The 18,528-nt window shown below is 44.5% G+C and overlaps 1 protein-coding gene across 1 annotated transcript in view; it reads right to left on the reverse strand.

The window, feature by feature from the left end:
* The window catches only part of NOD1 (nucleotide binding oligomerization domain containing 1), a 142,484-nt gene that overhangs the window by 70,655 nt on the left and 53,301 nt on the right, over window positions 1-18,528 (reverse strand). Inside the window, exons 2-3 of the mRNA XM_082259851.1 lie at window positions 15,544-15,788; window positions 1,499-1,673 (exon numbers count right to left, since the gene is read on the reverse strand). Coding sequence (XP_082115977.1) covers window positions 1,499-1,673; window positions 15,544-15,711 — 343 coding nt within the window. The 5' untranslated portion in view covers window positions 15,712-15,788. The remainder of the gene's footprint in view (window positions 1-1,498; window positions 1,674-15,543; window positions 15,789-18,528) is intronic.

Genomic DNA, 18,528 nt, shown 5'->3' on the forward strand with positions numbered 1-18,528 from the left:
AATAAATAAAAAAAAAGAGGACATAAGACTTTCCCCTAGTTTGTAGAAGCTATAACTTTTGCGTAAACCAATCAAGATCCCCCATGCAGCCATTTACTGCAGGAACATCCGAAAACGAGTCACCGGTGGCGCACTCCCACCTCACTCCAGCCCATTACCAATGACACCCCTTACACCACAACAGTCTGTGTACCCTGAGGAGGGACTAGGGGGGGGGGGGGTGGGTAGGTGAGGACGAGCAGTACAGGGAAACCCTGCTAGTCGGGGGGGGGGGAACCATGAGGGAAGGAATGGCACAGAAGGGGCCTACCAACCCGAGAAAGGGCCCGCGTCCACCCCAGTATTTCCCCAGAGGAAAGGGGGGACACTATTCACCACACCTGGGAACCGAGCAGGCACTATTCCGGACAGTCCACCGCTCCATCTTGGAATGGGGGTGCTGTGGGCCAGAGGTACGCTGCGACTCTGGCCGTGACCATTATTGTGACCAAGGCTATGTGTCCTTGCGAGGCGTTTCACTCACCAACAAGCCCGCGTCCAGTGGGGCTATGTCGCAGCCAACCTTGTGCGGTGCCAATAGTTGGGTCGCGCTCCCTGGCCAGACTGGGAAGACCGTAAGGATCTAGGATATCCAGTGCGTCGCCCATTCCCGGCAGTTGATTGTAGTTCTCATAGGAACAGAAAATAATAAAATAAGAAAACATTTTGTTTAAAAAGGAAAAAAAACGCCAGGACCGCAGATCCCAGCAGGGAACCAGATCCTTACTCCTGGCTAGGCAGAAAAAAACTGAAGTCCTATAGCAGGAAGTAGCAATTATACCCCCTAGGACTGCCCTAGGGGCATAATCAAGTTTCGATTCCACCTAGTCCTACTCCTATGGAGAGCAGCAAAACCCAAGGGTCAAAGAAGATATGGAGATGTGTTTGTCAATGAATGAAAGAAATAAATAAATAATGTTTTGGGGTTCTAAAGGCAGGGCAATAGATGGTCCAATTTTCTTTCCACAGGCAGTATTGATGGGGGAATCCCTCCCATGGAGCCATTGTGTTCTCTGGGCTGAGGGGGGGGGGGGTGAAGTGGGGGTAGCCCTCCTTCCTGGGAGAACACAGTGATTATTGCTAGCCGCTAACAATAATCGCATGTACAAGCGATTAACTTTCAGTACATTCTGTCCATACATGGTTCGAATCTTGGCTGCTTCCTGCTGAACCGGCCGAGATTCAAACTGTCTATGGCCAGCTTAAGTCATTTGCTAGCAAAAAAAAGACAGATCAATGTCCAGATTTCTGTGTCTCTGCTATAGGTTATAGTATACTTAGAGGAGTTAAATATATCAGATTCTGGGAGATTGTGTGAGGTCTGACAATTGCAGGGCAATAGATGAATGACTATAGCTGAATTCTGGATCCTATTTCAAGCTGCAGTGTCAGACACTTTTTTACTCAACATAAATACAGATCATCAGATACTTTGCACAAAGAAAGTAAACTTTCATACCAGGGTCATTGTTCGTAATATGTAAACACTTGACTTGCTCTGAAGCTTGAAAATCAATCTCCTTCAGCCATGGAATAAGATCAAAGTAAGCCTCTGGGACCTTGTGAAGGATGTATATAAAATATTCAGCTGCTTCCTCCCCCTTTTTCTCCACAAGATCAAGAATCTGACGAACCTGCAACAATGAGAAGTTATGGCGTAATTATTTACTTGTTACTGAATGTTTAAAGTCCTCAACCAGACAAATGTACCTCTTCGTTCTCTTTGATACTGCTCACAGCAGCTTGTCGGGTTACTGCTGCTAGCCTTTCTTTTTAAATAGTTTTGAGTTTACATGGAACAATGTGGACAGATCTGTGGTACATTACAGCACGTTTGTAAACATTGCACATATGATGAAAATTCAACCACGTGATGAAATTTCAATCTGTACGCATTGTGAGAAACAGAAGTAAAGTACATTCTCACTGATTATTCCATTCATGTAACAATAAAGATTTCTTCTTTACGGACGTTATAAAACTGCCTGTGCAAGATATTAATTTATATCTTGTACCATGTATCTGCAAAGCCCTTAGACATCCTGGAGTGCAGCCCAAAAGAGAAGGGCCCACCGACCTTGTGCATTACCACTAAAAAAGTTTAAAATCAAAGTAGCGTACAATATACTCACAAACATAGGATATGTACAAGCATGTAGGAAATAGGGACTGCTCGCTTCCAGGACACTTCTCTACAGCTGGATAGCGTGATGGCGTCCTCACAACCCAGAGTGGCAACTTTGGCTCTGAAGAAAAGGGTCCTCCCTCGAAATACGTAAGCCATACAAGGTTGTGAAGACACCATCACACTATCCAGCAGTAGAGAAGTGTCCTGGAAGTGAGCAGTCCCTATTTCCTACATGCTTGTACATATTCTATGTTTGTGAGTATATTGTACTCTACCTTCTTTGATTTTAATAAACTTTTTTAGTGGTAATGCACAAGGTCGGTGCGCCCTTCTCTTGTCGTTTTCTTGTAGTGTTTTTTGGATACCCTTGGCCCTGAGGAGGGCAGCAAGACCGCTCCATTTGTGCCTAAAAAAAACACCTAGATCATTTACCTTTCCACACACCACTTGAGCGCAGGAGAGATACTGTTACTTGGTGGAGGAACCGTTGTTGGCAAGCACAAAGGTAAAAAGGTACCAGGTTTCCACACATCTCAGGAGTGATTTTGGTCCACTCTTCTTTACAGATGTTCTTTAAATGCTTAAGGTTTCTTGGCTGTTGCTTGGCAACTCGAAGTTTCAGCTCCCTCTATACATTTTCCATAGGATCTAGGTCTGGAGACTGGCTAGGCCACTCCATGAACCTAATGTGCTTCTTCTTGAGCTACTCCTTTGTTGCCTTGGTGGTATGTTTTGGGTCATTGTCATGCTGGAAGACCCATCCACCACCCATCTTCAGTGTTCTGGCTGAGGGAAGAAGGTTCTCATCCAAGATTTTACAATACATGGCCCTGTCCACTGGCCTCCTAATGCGGCAAAGTTGGCCTGTACCTTTAGCAGAGAAACAGCCCCAAAGCATAATGTTTCCACTTCTGTGCTTGACTGTAGGGATGGTGTTTTTCTTCCCCCAAACATGGCAAATTGAGTTAATGCCAACAAGCTCAAATTGGTCTCATCTGACCACAGCACTTTCTCCCAATCCTTCTTTGAATTATTTAGATGTTCATTGGCAAACTTCAGATGGCCCTGTACATATGCCTTCTTGAGGAGGGGGACCTTGTGGGCGCTGCAGGATTTCAATCCATGGTGGCATATTGTGTTACCAATGGTGTGTTTGGTGACTGTGGTCCCAACTGCCTTGACATCATTCACAAGTGCTCCTCCCACGTAGTTCTGGGTTGATCCCTTATTTTTCTCATGATCATCTTTACCCCATGAGGCGAAATCTTGCATGGAGCTCCAGACCGAGGGTGATTGACGGTTATTTTGTATTTCTTCCATTTGCGAATAATCGCACCAGCAGTTGTCTCCTTCTCACCAAGGTTCTTGCTGATGGTCTTGTAGCCCATTCCAGCCTTGTGCAGGTCAGTGTTAATTTCGTCGACTAAAACCGACTAAAACGTTTTCGTCGACTAACACAATTCAGATGACTAAAATACGACTAAAACTAAAATGGCATTTTAGTCAAAAGACTATAACTAAAACTAAATCGAAATTTGCTGCCAAAAATTAACACTGGTGCATGCTCAAAGCATAAATAATAACATATTAGATTTTTCACTCCAGGACCAGCAGTAGTATATAATGAGTTTGGAAATTGTAGAGAAATGCTTAAATAATGCATTGCAAATTACAATTGAACTACACCCATTTGATTATAGACGACTAAAATGAGTTTTAGTCGACTAAAATGTAGGGCGTTTTAGTCGACTAAAATATACTGGAGTTTTAGTCGACTAAATACGACTAGAACTAAAACACTTGCAGAAGACAAAAATAGGACTAAAACGCCATTTTAGTCCTAAGACTAAGACTAAAACTAAATTGAAATTTGCTGCCAAAATTAACACTGGAGCAGGTCTACAGTCTTGTCCCTGACATCCTTTGACAGCTCTTTGGTCTTGGTGGGTTTGAATGGAAGAAAGATTCTGTGGACAGGTGTGTTTAATACACATAATGAGTTGTTGTTAGGAGCACCTTCTTAAATTGACAGGACTAATCTGTATAAGGGTCCTTTCACACGGCCGCTCCGTGTGTCCGCAAATCATCCAATCCGTTTGCGGATGATTTGCGGACATAATGTAAGTGAATGGCACTGCGGGTGTCAGCGGAATACCACCCGCTGACACCCGATTTTCCTCCATTCAGTTCTGTTCCGTTTTTACAAATGGAACAGAACCCATTTTTTCTTCCGTGTAAAACACGGAAAGGAAGGAAAATCGGATGTCAGCGGTGTTATCCGCTGACATCCGCAGTGCCATAGACATACATTATGTCCGCATATCATCCGCAAACGGACGGGATGATATGCGGGCACACGGAGCGGATGACAGAAATGTCATCCGCTCCGTGGAAGAAAAAAAAAAAAAGTCCCGCAGCGGACCTTTCACACGGAGCGGCCGTGTGAAAGGAGCCTAACACATGAGCACATTCTGTAGCCAGGCAGTGGGAGCTAGAATTATTGTTGGTTGGTAGGGGATCAAATACTTGTTTTCCTCACTGAACTGCAACTGAATTTATAACATTTGTATTGTGTTCTTTCTGAATTTTAACTGTGGCATTCAGCCAAGATGAAAGCAATGGGAGGCTGCTGGCTCCCTCAGCTTATCATGGCCATTTGCATGTAATCACAAAGGGTCCTTTCACACGGGCGGTCCGTATGTGCGTTTTTCATCCCATCCGTTTGTGGATGAAAAACTGACATAATGCATGTCAATGGGATTGCGGATGTCAGCAGATGACCATCCGCTGACATCCGATTTGCATCCTTTCCGTTCAGTTCCATTTTTTGAGACGGAAGAGAACCCTATTTTTCTTCCGTTTAAAAAACAGAACGGACGCAAAAACTGATGTCAGCGGTGTCACCCGCAATCCCATTAACATACATTATGTCCGTTTATCATCCGCAAACGGATGGGATGATAAACGGACATACGGAACGGACACTCCAAAGTGTCATCCGTGTCCGTTTAAAAAAAAAAAAGTGCCTGAGCGGATGAAAAAATGGACTGTGCCATGTGAAAGGACCCTAAAGCAGACTGCCTGTGTCTATGGCAGATTACTCCCATGTAATCACTGCATGAGAGATTACATACGAATGCCCACAATTAGCTGTAGGAATCCCTGCTGAATTCTCGCATCTAATTGGAGTGAGGGTGTGTTCTCAGGTGTGAAACTCTCTACCCTACATATGCTAACCCTTTCACTCAAAATGTAATCATTTGTTTCTAACATCCACTTGCGTCTGGGCATTGAATCTGACCATGCCATTCTAAACACTTACTGAAACAGCAAATTACATTCAGTGTGCCTACTCCAAACTTAGACCAGTATACAGTATAAACGGAGCAAATTTATTTCCTGCAGCCACTTGCTGATATCAACTCTCCCATTAACACAGACAGTGTTGACAGGGGAATGCCTCCTTCCTAGCCATTGTATTCTCTTGGCACCAGGGGGTGGCTAGATTCGAACCATCTATGGATAGCTTTAGTTCTGACAATAAGGCACTTGAAGCACAGTTGAACCTAAAAGACAATTAATGGCGGATAGGCAGAACTTTTATGACAGAAGAGACCTCAAAAGGTCCTTCTGCCTGCCTATCAGTGTTAAGATACACTGAGCCACGCATGCGCAGTTTAGCATGGTACCGCTCTTTGCCGTGTTTATGCGACTCCCATGGGTATGTCCAGCAGTGACACCACTGCGGCACAGCCTATCAAGTGACCAAATAGTCTGAACCCAGGAGGATCACCAGAAAGAAATGGAAGGACCCTGGAGGGCATAGCTTGCAGGTGTCAGTCATAATGCACTAATATGCTGTGCATACTACCACAATATGGCTAACAGCTACTGTTGCAGGTTTAATTCTGCTTACAGTACTGGTACACCCAAGAACTGTGCACTTCTATAAAGAAAAAGTGTGGTCATCAGATCTAAACATGGACCCACCCTCTTCCTTCATATGAATTACTTGTTTCTGGTCAGTGACTCAAACAACTGGGACCAATGGGTTGGCATAATATCCAGGAAACTAGCATATTTAAAAAGGGAGGTCAGCAATGGTTGCATCAAATTTTTTCTTCCAATGGCTTTATTTTAGGCTCTGCTTGCAGGTGGAGAGCTATTCAACGGACAAACAATAGTAATGGTTCAGTTATTCGGGGTGAACAAGATCCTTCTGTATGCTGCCCCAACATCTGGGCCAAGATAACACAGTATTTCCTTTCTGAACTCCTGCATTTGGTCTTAGCTACCTAGTTGAGTTTAGTCTTGCACTTGCCACTTCTCGTGTTTTGTTTGTGTTCTCTTTTCCTGTCCTGTGCCTCTTGTGGCCTCAAACCCATCTTTCTGCAATCCTGCTTCCACTGTGCTCCACCTCACAGGCCTGCTTTGTCCCTCTCCATCCTGTGTATTCTGTCTACATCCCTGTCTCCAGTTCCCTACCTAGAAGTACCAGGTATTTCTCTACGCTGAAGTTTTAAGATGGGGGGGGGGGCGCAAGACCCCGCCCTTCTATTTGACCCCTCCCATTTCTCAGAAGCCCCACCCCTTATATACTCCACCCATTTTGTCCCCTGTATTTTGCTTGCGTGAACAAATTCTCCCAATATAATCACATATTAAGGGGTCCATCAGTACTAGTATATCCCATAATAGGGAGCAGGGGCCCTATTATGGGATATACTGTGAGAGACACCCTATTATGGGATACACTGACTGAGAGTGGCACAAACCCAACAGTACAGACCCCCTAGCACAAACCCCACAGTACAGACCCCCTAGCACAAACCCCACAGTACAGGCCCCCTAGCACAAACCCCACAGTACAGACCCCGTAGCACAAACCCCACAGTACAGGCCCCCTAGCACAAACCCCACAGTACAGGCCCCCTAGCACAACCCCCAGAGTACAGACCCCATAGCACTAATCCCACAGTACAGACCCCCTAGCACAAAGCCCACAGCACAGATCCCCCTAGCACAAAGCCCACAGCACAGATCCCCTAGCACAAACCCCACAGTACAGGCCCCCTAGCACAAACCCCACGGTACAGACCCCCTAGCACTAATCCCACAGTACAGGCCTCCTTTCAATGTAGTGACCAGCGTACATGCACCCATTCAATGCATGGACCAGCGTACATGCCCCCTTTCAATGTAGTGACCAGCGTAGATGCCCCCTTTCAATGTAGCGACAAGCGTACATGCCCCCTTTCAATGTAGTGACAAGCATACAGGCCCCCTTTCAATGTAGTGACCAGCGTACATGCCCCCTTTCAATGTAGTGACCAGCGTACATGCCCCCTTTCAATGTAGTGACCAGCGTACAGGCCCCCTTTCAATGTAGTGACCAGCGTACATGCCCCTCAATGTAGCGACCAGCATACATGCCCCCTTTCAATGTAGTGACCAGTATACATGCCCCTTTCAATGTAGTGACCAGCGCACAGGCCCCCTTTCAATGTAGTGACCAGCATACATGCCCCTTTCAATGTAGTGACCAGCGTACAGGCCCCCTTTCAATGTAGTGACCAGTATACATGTACCCTTTCAATGTAGTGACCAGCGTACATGCCCCTCAATGTAGTGACCAGCGTACAGGCCCCCTTTCAATGTAGTGACCAGTATACATGCCCCTTTCAATGTAGTGACCAGTATGCATGCCCCCTTTCAATGTAGTGACCAGTATACATGTACCCTTTCAATGCAGTGACCAGCGTACATGCCCCTCAATGTAGCGACCAGCATACATGCCCCTCAATGTAGCGGCCAGCATACATGCCCCCTTTCAATGCAGAGACCAGCGTGCGTGCCCCCTTCAATGTAGTGACAAGCGTACAGGCCCCCTTTCAATGTAGTGACAAGTGTACAGGCCCCTTTCAATGTAGTGACCAGCGTACATGCCCCTCAATGTAGCGACCAGCATACATGTCCCCTTTCAATGCAGAGACCAGCGTGCGTGCCCCCTTCAAAGCAGACAGTACTGGGCTAGTGGGCTGGCAAGTGGCAATGGATGGAGCATGGTGCTGGATGGTAGAGTGCTGCGGGAGGTGCATGCATGGCTGCACTGTGCACAGTGCAGCCATGCATGCACCTCCCGCAGCACTCTACCATCCAGCACCATCCTCCATGGCTCCATCCATTGCCACTTGCCAGCGCTAGTGCAGCCGGTCCCGGTGCCTTCTCTTACCTTCGCGGCCGGAGACGAACGTTCCGGTCCTCCGGTCAGGTGGTCACCTCGCGTCAGACGGTCAGAGGACAGGTCACCAGCTCAGCTTCTTCCGGCGGCCGGTGCGAGACTGCTTCGGGCGGCTCCGGCTGGATCCAGTGGAGTCCGTCCGACTCCTCACGCTGCTCCCCTCTCTCTGCGAGGGCGGGCGGGAAGGACGTGACGCCAGGGCGGTGCACTGCCCCCACGCGTCACGTGACCAAAGGACCGTCCCAGGATGTCCTCCTGTGATTGGTCCAGGCTGGAGTCTGGACCAATCACAGCCAGGAGTCCAGTAAAGTGGGGAGTGTCAGGGCGCATTGCTCTGCGCCCCGACACTCCCCCAGGAGGCCTCTATTCGGCTCACTTGGGGTCAAAACCCCCCCCCCCCATACCCACCACTAGGTCCGGCGCCCCTAGTGGCTGAAAATGCACATTTTTTTTTAATCTCTTTTTTTCTTCTTTTTTTTTGGGGGGGGGGGGGCAGCGCCCCCTATGGGCCGGCCGCCACTGCTGGAACTGCAGAATAGTGAAGAGTAGGTGTGAATAACATTTTGCAGGGGCCTTCTTTAAAGTGAACTAAAATTCAGGATAAGGAAACATTGTCTAAATACAAGAGACATGTGTATTCTTACTTGAATCTTGTTTCCAGATCTGTGCAGTAATCCAGTATGAAACTTTGCCTCTGTTCATGGGCTTCCAGCAATAAAGACCGAACACTGCTGCTTTCTCACCTTGTGTGGAGCGACTGGTCTTGTCTCCCCCTCTCCTGAAGTTTTTTCAGGCAGACTGTAATGGGTGGACCTGCTGGGCCCCTCTCACACCTCTGCTCCCTGCGATGAGGTCATTGCCACTTTACAAGGTAATTACTGGTATTTTTAAGGGCATTTTTAAATATATAAATTCTGAGTATGTTAACAAATTATCTACAAAAATACTATAGATTTCCCTTAAAGTGTTACTAAACCCACAACAGTAAAATCAGTCTCTATATGCAGTAAAGCATGCTTGGTATACTCACTGAAGAACCTAAGGGGTTAATCCTCTGCATTGTGTAAAAAGGCTGTTTGATCCTGTCTTTTCTGACCCTCCCCTTCTTCCACAGTCCCTAATCTATCTCCTGATAGAACAGAGGCTTGGAGACAAGCTGTACATGCACCTTATGGTGTATATTGCTAGAGAGTTTTTTTTTTTTTGGGAGGGTGCATGTGATCAGCACAGGGCCAATCAGCACTGTTCAGAAAGAGGGTTAGGGGTCATGAAGCCTCGTAGGACAGTCAGAGTAGAATGAAACCTCCTCCTACAAGCTTTACCCAGTGCTCAGCTGGACACTAATAGAAGTCACATGACTGCTATATACTGATGAGAAAATGTATTTAGCAGTTTATATTTACTAAAATAATTGCATTTCCATGTTATGTGTACTGAGGGAGACCAGATATAGTGCATGCAGGTAACACTTTAAAGTCCAAATGAACCTTCAGTAAAAATCTGCTAAATACATTTCAGAATCAGCAGGTCAAAATGTATGCAATGTCTTACAGTTTGTTTTCTTTCTAAAGAAAAGGAGATACTATCCACTACCAGTAGCTGCAGAATGGGACCCTTGCTTTCTGTGTGGAAGCAGTGACCTAACGAAATGACCCTTACTGAGTAAGACCTATAGATCTGCAATAAGCAATGCTCATGCTCCTGACTGATTGGATAGCTGTGGTTCTGTATTTTTGCAGAATCTTTATTGAATTTTCACAAATGTACAACAAATTTATCCAGAAAAGAAAATCCAGATAAGGACCCTTTCACACGGTCGTTGTGCCCGGCGGACTCTGTTTTGCTCAGCGGGGATCGATCCGCCAATCCCCACTGAGCAGGCGGATGACAGGTCCATCTCCGCTCACTGTGCAGAGACAGAGCCCTGCTCTCCTCTATGTGAGAGCAGATGAAAACAGACCGCCTGCCTGTCTTCATCCGATCTTATCTGATCCAATCCTCCAGATGGATGGAAAATAGGGTTTCCATCCGTCCAGATTTCAAGGACAAAATTGGATCGGATAGCAGTGGGTGTCAGCGGAGATGTCTCCGCTGACATCCGCTGCTCCATAGGGCTGCATTGAGCATCTGATCAGGTCCGCCTGAAAAACGGACAGGCAGACCGGATCGGAAAGCCCGTGTGAAAGGGGCCTAAGAAAACTGACAACTAAAATAACAGTAAATAAACAGCATAAAGTAAGAGAAAAGAAAAAGAAATAATAGGAACTGAATTTGCAAAGTCAAAGAACATTAACCAACCATAGAAACCAAAGGCAAAAGACTTATTGGATTTTATACTGACTCAACCTGGAATTGCCAGGGAAAGGGGGCTGTATCCATAGTGGAAGCGTGGGTGAGTACGGATCTTTTTACTTAGAAAACAACCTTACTTATTTTAATACAGATTTTCCTAAAATATCTCTTCATTAGAGAAAACAAAAGAGGTCAAATTAAATAAAAATAAATCCAATAAATTAACATCAACAACTGCTGTCTCAGGTAGTAGTAGAATGTGGATTATAGATGAGTGTTTAATTTCCGTCTTCTTCTCTTCGGGGGAGGAGTTGCAAAATGTGGGGAATGATTTTGTTAGATTCAGCTTCCTAATCGGTTACTTAAGCTTGCCCTAGTATATGATTGAGTATACTGAAAGGAAGTCATTAACTGGGAAATTTCAGAATCCGATAAAGTATATTCCATGAAAAATTTCCACCTAGTGAAAAAACATTTTGTAGGACCAAAGGCTTAGACTATCGTGTCCAATTTCTCCATATACATTAGGGACTTCAACTCTTTTTTTAACTAGAGTCATTTTAGGAGCTTTAGGCGATGTCCAAGATTTTAATGCGACTCTGAGCTGTAATCGGGCATACTGGAATCCAGGGTGGTATCACTGTTAGATGTGATGATGAGGTTTAAGTTAAAGCATCCAGGTAACCAAATAAACAATTTAGAATATCTTTCTTGATGCAACATGTTGTGATGCCATGTATATAAATCAAAGTTTGATCCCAAAAAGTGGAAATATTTTGACAACTCCATAGTCTGTGGATCAACATAGGCCACAGTGAGCCACACAATGAGCATGTTGATGCCGATGGGTCTGTCTTATCGACCAGGAATGGTATAAATGCTCTATGTGGTAATTTAATTCGGGACTCTCTCCAATTTTCACTTTTTACATGTAGTGTGGAACCCTTTAAGAAGTTTGTCGGCTAGCTCCTCAGTCAAAAGGTCTTTTGACCAATTTTTGAATAGCTGATTCCTTTGTGAAGAGGTAAAATGAAGATTCAGAGGTGTGTAAAAGGTCGAATATTGAATACTTCTTATGTTGTATTACTTGGTCGACCAACCAGTGTTGTAGTGGGTCCTATTTCAAATTGTGACTTGATTTTAAAAGTCTCACCAGACTATTGTAGTAAGGAAGATGGGAGTCCGGTACCTGAAAATCTTTAGAAATCTCCTCAAAGGTTTTTATCCGTAGTGAATTCGAGCAAAAGTTAGACGCCACTGTATGTAATCCTTTCGTTTTCCATATTTTGAAGGTTCCGATATTTGTATCGCATGTAAACTTTGGATTTCCTTGTAAAGGGAGATATTCAGAAATCATCAAAGGTAGTTTTAGAGACCTTCTGATTGTGGGCCAAGCAATGAGTGTGTTACGTAGAAGCAAATTATGTTGTAAATTCTTTGGTAAAGCTTTAGGGCTGCAATGCAGAATGACTGTTAGGTTGTAGAGAGATACCAAAGCGCTTTTGAGATCATTGTTGGTATAGGTGGAACTGCTCAGGATCCAATCAATGCCAATTCACAATAAACATGCTAAATTATATGCCCTAACATTTGGGAGACCCATTTCTCCTTCACACCTTGGGAGGTAAAGTTTGGATAAAGATATACGTTGTCTCTTTAATCGCCATAAAAAAAAAAAAAAAAAAAAAAAATAGCGCTCTGTTTAGTATAATATTATCCAAGTGTTTGAGCAGAAGTGGGATAGTTTCTAGAGCAGGGCCGGCCCTACAATGGGTCCCAGTGGGTCCATTGGACCCAGGCAGCAGATGAGCGGGGGAGGCCGCATCGCGCCCACCACGTGACCACATCCGCACTATGCCAGAGCCACCAGTGTAAAAAAATGAATTGCCACTAATGTAAGCCACGGCGGCCGTGGCTGGGACTCTCAGGAGTATTCAAATGATACTGCTGGCCGCCGTCTCTGTCTCGGCTCCAGAGTGTCTCAGACAGAGTGACAGCGTCAGAGTGTCACCTCCTCCCTATGCTGCGAGCGGCAATGCCTGTTGGTTGAAGCAGTGTGGGTGGGCGGGCTGTGCAGCTTGTGGGGGCAGAGGCGGAGCCAGAGCAAGAGAGCGGAGCAGCTAAGTTTCCAGGCAGGAGGCACCAGGCAGCAGCACAAGAACCCGCATACAGGAAGGCAAGACTTTGCTGGTGAGTGGATGACTATGGGAGTGAGTGGAGGACTGTGTCAGCGCAGTGTCAGTGAGTGAATAAGTGCAAGTCAGAGCAGTGATGGCACATGAGTAGGTATGCATTAGTGCGGTAGTGGTAAGTGCATAGGTGCACATTGGTGCAGCAACAGTGAGGTAGGTTGCGCAGGTTGGTGTAATAAAAAAATGAGTGAATAAGTACAAGTTGGTGCAGTGGTGGTAAGTGAACAAATTTGTGTTGGTGTAGTAGATGCAATTAAATAAATGTGCATCAGTGTGTAGTGTGTGTGTGTGTCAGGAAAACCGTGCTGAAACTCATGCTCAAGTCCTTGCTCAAAGTAATATGAATGTGTGTAGAACTGTGCAAAGAATTAGGACCCACATGCATCCACACATGAGCATTAGCGTGCTGCACATGCTCATGTGTGTGAGCGTGCATGTTTGCTGGACTTTGGCTCCCAGAGGCTTATTTAAAGCCATACAGGACTCTATCATTACAGAGTGGTTGTCGGCTCCTTCTGCCTGTGACCTGATCCTGTGTACTTCTGTATTGAGACTGGCTTGTTGATTCTGCTTATTCCTGAACCCCTGTTGCTGACTCCGGCTTGTGACCTCGACCTTGTCTTCCGCCTGCTTGATACTGACCTTGGCCTGGCTTTGACTCTGCTCCTGGTTCCGGATTCTGCACTCCTGCCGCCCAATTGTTGCCAACTCCTGCCTGTCTGACCATGCACCCAAGATCCTGCATCTGCTAGCCACCAGCTTGCCTGCTGCTCTATCTTTAGTTTCACATCTGCTATCAGTTCTCCTGGCCTGGATCGTCTACAGCAGTGGTTCTCAACTCCTGTCCTTAAGACCCACTAACAGGCCAGATTTTAAGTATTACCTTGGAGAGATGCAGTCTACAATACTGCAATCGCTGATCAGCAATTTATATCACCTGTGATGTATTTTAGTTAACTTGCAAACCTGGCCTGTTGGTGGGTCCTGAGGACAGGAGTTGAGAACCACTGGTCTACATGCACCCAAGACAGTCTATGCCCTGTTATGCCCTGTCATCATCCCCAGGGGAAACAGGACAAAAAGTGTAAGGGAAGCCCTCTCGTCAGCTCAAACTCAAACAGGTACTTGACATTGTGCCAAGGTACCAGGGCCGGCCCTACTGTGGGTCACAGTGCACCATCACAGTGTCAATTCACTTGCCCCATCAGTGACATCATAATGTCCCATCAGTGTCAATACAGTGCACCATCAGTGACATTACAGTGCCCTATCAGTGCCATCACAGAGCCCCATCAGGGTCAATACAGTACCCTCACAGTACCCCATCTTTGCCATCAGTGTCAATACAGTACCCCATTAGTGCCATCACATTGCCCCATTAGTGCCATCACAGTGCCCCATCAGTGTCAATACAGTGTGCAATCAGTGCCATCACAGTGCCCATCAGTGCCAACAATGCCCCATCAGTGTCAATACAGTGCCACAGTACTTTGCGGTTTGGTGCAGTGTGTTTTTAAAAGTAGTGCAAACACTATTACTTCCTCTGTTTCCCCACGGGAAAGCGTGTGTTCCCATATGATCCTGGTATGAACTGGCCCTTAATCTAGGTTCACACTTCTGTGTTTAGTGCAGGCCATGTTTGCGTAGGCACAACAGCCCATTCAAATTCAAAATTTCCACAAAAAAAAAAGTGCATGCACCTTTTTAAAAATATGGCTGGTATGTCATATAATGTTGCAAATAGACAATTTATTATCATGATATAAAATAATGGCTGTGGGGGCCTTTTGATGGGCGCGATTTTTTTGGGGGCAGCATTTCATTCTTGGACCCAGGCAGCACAATGTCTTGGGCCAGCCCTGTTCTAGAGTATATAATAATTTAGCAAAATAGACCATTTTAAATAGGTAACACCTCCCAGATAGTGGGATAGGAAGATTCATCCACGCCTCCAGTGCAGATACTATTTTAGATATAAGGGGTGGACAATTAAAATAATACAGAGAAAAAGCTCTGGGCCTATTTTTATGCCTAAATATGTGATATATTTATAAGCAACTCTGAAAGGTGAAGAAGATGCTTATTCTTTTCATTTAGACGTGTTTAAAGATAACATTTCTCTCTCTCATTTCTCTAGTTTATTTTGAAGCCAGTACACAGCCAGTACACATTTTAAAAGCATTACAAATATTTTGCATTGCTGGCAAATCTTTTATTGGGTTTGGCGTGAATAATAAAATATCATCTGCAAAGATAACTGTGGTTCTGACTCAGTACGGGGAGTGCTGGACTTCTGCAAAAGAGATCTCAGTTTTCCCACATCATTTCCCTTGTACACATCACAAGGCACAGTTTACTTTTTTTTTTTTAAATGTCATATTTCATTATTTCTTTGCAATGCAGCTCTGCTGCAGTGACATACAGTGATTGTGGTAAAAGGCAACATGGCTCCTATTTTTATGCAACACACTGCAACCAACCACAAGGTAGTGTTGTGGTGAGAACAAGGTACATAGAAAACAATTATTCTGTGTCTTGGCTTTGAGCTCGTGTTGATCTGTACGGATTAAGGGTGCAACTAGTGTGAATAAGCGCATACACTGAGGGTTCAACTGTGCTTTAAAATAGCTCCAACACATTTTACAAATTACCTTATCCGCCTGTGTTCCACACTGCAGCACAAGTTCAGCATCTTCTTCTGAAAAGTATTCATGGTTTCCCAAGTTTTCAAGCAAGCACTTGATGTTTTTGATATATTTAACCAAAGTTTCCCGACTTTTAAGAAGTAACTGAATAGAAGACCTAGGTTGGTGCTCCATAATTGGAAATCAAAAAAATCGCATGCTGACAAAACTTGATGAAGAACATTTGAAAGTCTCTTGAGAAAATTCAATCTCTGTGAAGAAAAAGATTAAAGAGGAAAATTGCTAAATTGTAAAAACAACATTTAGACAAGGAAAAAAAAAAATAAATAAATAAAAAAAGAAAAAAAAAAAAAAAAAAAAGAGAAAAAAAAAAAAAAAAAAGAAAAAAAAAAAACTTACCCAAACCTTAATTTATATCTTTTAAAGCAGCAAAACATTTAATGACAATTTGAAACCATGAATCTATGGCCAGTGACAGAAGAGTGATGAAAACTGCAGTTCCTGGGCATATAGTTCACTGATCACTAGTCACTAATTTATACCAATGAAAGACTATTAAACTAGGCTCTAATAAAAAAAATTTAAAAGCTCATCTATGGTCAAAATTTTAAATGATATATTAATTTCCACATTGCACTTCAAATATTTCTTGCCTACTTCAAAGGATCTTGAAGTTTGTAAACGTATTTTGTGAACATCTCCGCACATTTACTTTCTTGAATTCAGTGCCAATTATTATGCCCTGTGAGTAGGCACTGCTGTATCATCCATCTCACAGAGCATGCCTTCTGAACTACAGGGGTGCTGAGAGGAGGAGTTTCAGAAGATGTAGTCAGCACAAGAAACACAGCTTGCAGGCAGTAAGGTACCATGGGATATATAGTCAGTGCCATCTTAAGAGCATTAAAGGGCCCTGGGCAATGCAGTGCACTGGGGCCCAGCCTACACTATCATCCACGAGAATAAAAATGCTAATTATCGATAAGGCTATATTTATTGGTACAGCAGTGCCAGGGTAATGACAGCTTCCACTTTGGCGGCTGGGTCCTGTGAACATACACACATATGGACGGGAGTCAGACTCGACTTTCCTGTGTGTGCTTGTTCCCTTGGAGGCAGACAGGCATACCTGCAGTTGTGGGCTCCCCCTCCATGGCCCAAGTGGCCTGACAGCAACGCAGGGCCAGCAGGCGCTTGCCACCTGCTAAGTTCAGCAGCAGGATGTACAGGGACTAATGCTTGGCTGGGTCGCTGGGCAGGTGGGGCCCCCCGGGCAAGTGGGGCCCCCGGGCAACTGCCCAGTATGCCCATTCAGTAAGATGGCCCCGTATACAGTTTTTATAAACTTAAAATAAACAGCAGAGGAGAATCTGTAAAGCATGCAGGTAATCCCATAGGTTGAGGAAAGATGGTCAGCAGACAGGCAGAACTCACAACATGAAAGGAGATTTTTCAAGTAAGCTTATATTGGACTGTCAAAAAATAACTATTGTTTGCATTGCTATTACAATGCTGGTGTTCTAAAACGAAAGTGTATGCTGTGATTATTAACTCTTTTAGCCTAGATTCACATTAGTATTGCTGCATATTCAAGCATTTTTCGGTGGATTTTTGTAGTATTTCTTTAGATGCGTTTTTTTGTGCTTTTTTTGTAGGAGTAGACTGATTGTTAAGCACAAAAACACCAAAATGCTTATACATGCTTTTATCATGCCCCCCCCCCCCCCCCTGATGTCTATGGGGCCAAACTATGCTGCACCAGAAAAAGCATCTGCACTTTTTCGAAAATCACACAGAGTTGCGCGATTAATCGTTAAAAAATCGTGATCTCGATTCACCCCCCCCTCACGATCTCAAAACTCCATGTCCTCGATTCTTACAGAGTTGTTCTGCTCACTTATAGCTGTCAAAAAAAAAAAAAAAAAAAAAAAGAGCCTCTGAAAAGATTTATCAACATTGTTAATGCTGCTAGATAACTATAAACACATTGTTTAAGGCCCCTTTCACACTTATGCGACCTAAAAGTCGTGCAATTTTGTTGCTGCGATTCTACCCCGATTTTGACTGGACTTGAAGCAATGCCTAGGTCTTTGGACCTCAAAACACATTAAAATTGTCCCAAAGTAGTACAAGGACTACTTTGAAGTCGTACAGATATGAACGGTACTCCCAAATCACAGGACAAGTCGCACAAGTGTGAAAGGGGCCTTACCATGTATATTTTCGTTCTTTTAGATCAAAGGAATGAACTTCTGTCTGTAAGTGAGGACAGATTAAACTGTAAAAGACTACGCGCTTTCCAATCGGGTTCGCCTGTCAGTTTTTCAGGCAGACCTGATCGGATGCTCAATACAGCCCTATGAAGCAGTGGATGTCAGCGGTGACATCTCCGCTGACACCTGCTGCTATCCGATCCGATCCGGTCTGTGAAATCCAGACGGATGGAAACCCTATTTTCCATCTGTCTGGAGGGTTGGATAGGATCAGATGAAAATGGACAGGCGGTCCAATTTCATCCGATCTCCAATAGAGGAGAGCGGGGCTCTGACAGGTCTGTCACTGGAAAGTAAGCGGAGAAGGACCTGTCATCTGTCTGCTCAGCGGGGATCAGCGGATCGATCCCCGTTGAGCAAAATGGAGTCCGCCGGGCCCGTGTGAAAGGACCCTGAGCCTTTTTATGACACTTGTTTAAACAGTATTTTTTGCTAGAAAATTACTTAGAACCCCCAAACATAAGAAAATAAAATGGCGATCATTTCAATCTTTTATGTCACACTGTATTTACGCAGAAGTCTTTCAAACGCAGTTTTTGGGGAAGAGATACATTTTAATGACTTAAAAAAAAACAAAAAAACAGTAAAGTTAGCCCAATTTTTTTGTAGAATGTAAAAGATGATGTTACGCTGAGAATTGTGAGGGCATTATGATCTTTATTCTAAGCCAAAAAATCATGATTATTATTTTTTCCAGAATCATGCAGCTCTACACTGC

The sequence above is a fragment of the Pelophylax lessonae genome (genome assembly GCF_965119305.1).
Source record: "Pelophylax lessonae genome assembly, chromosome: 5".
In the NCBI taxonomy this organism is placed as follows: Eukaryota; Metazoa; Chordata; class Amphibia; order Anura; family Ranidae; genus Pelophylax; species Pelophylax lessonae.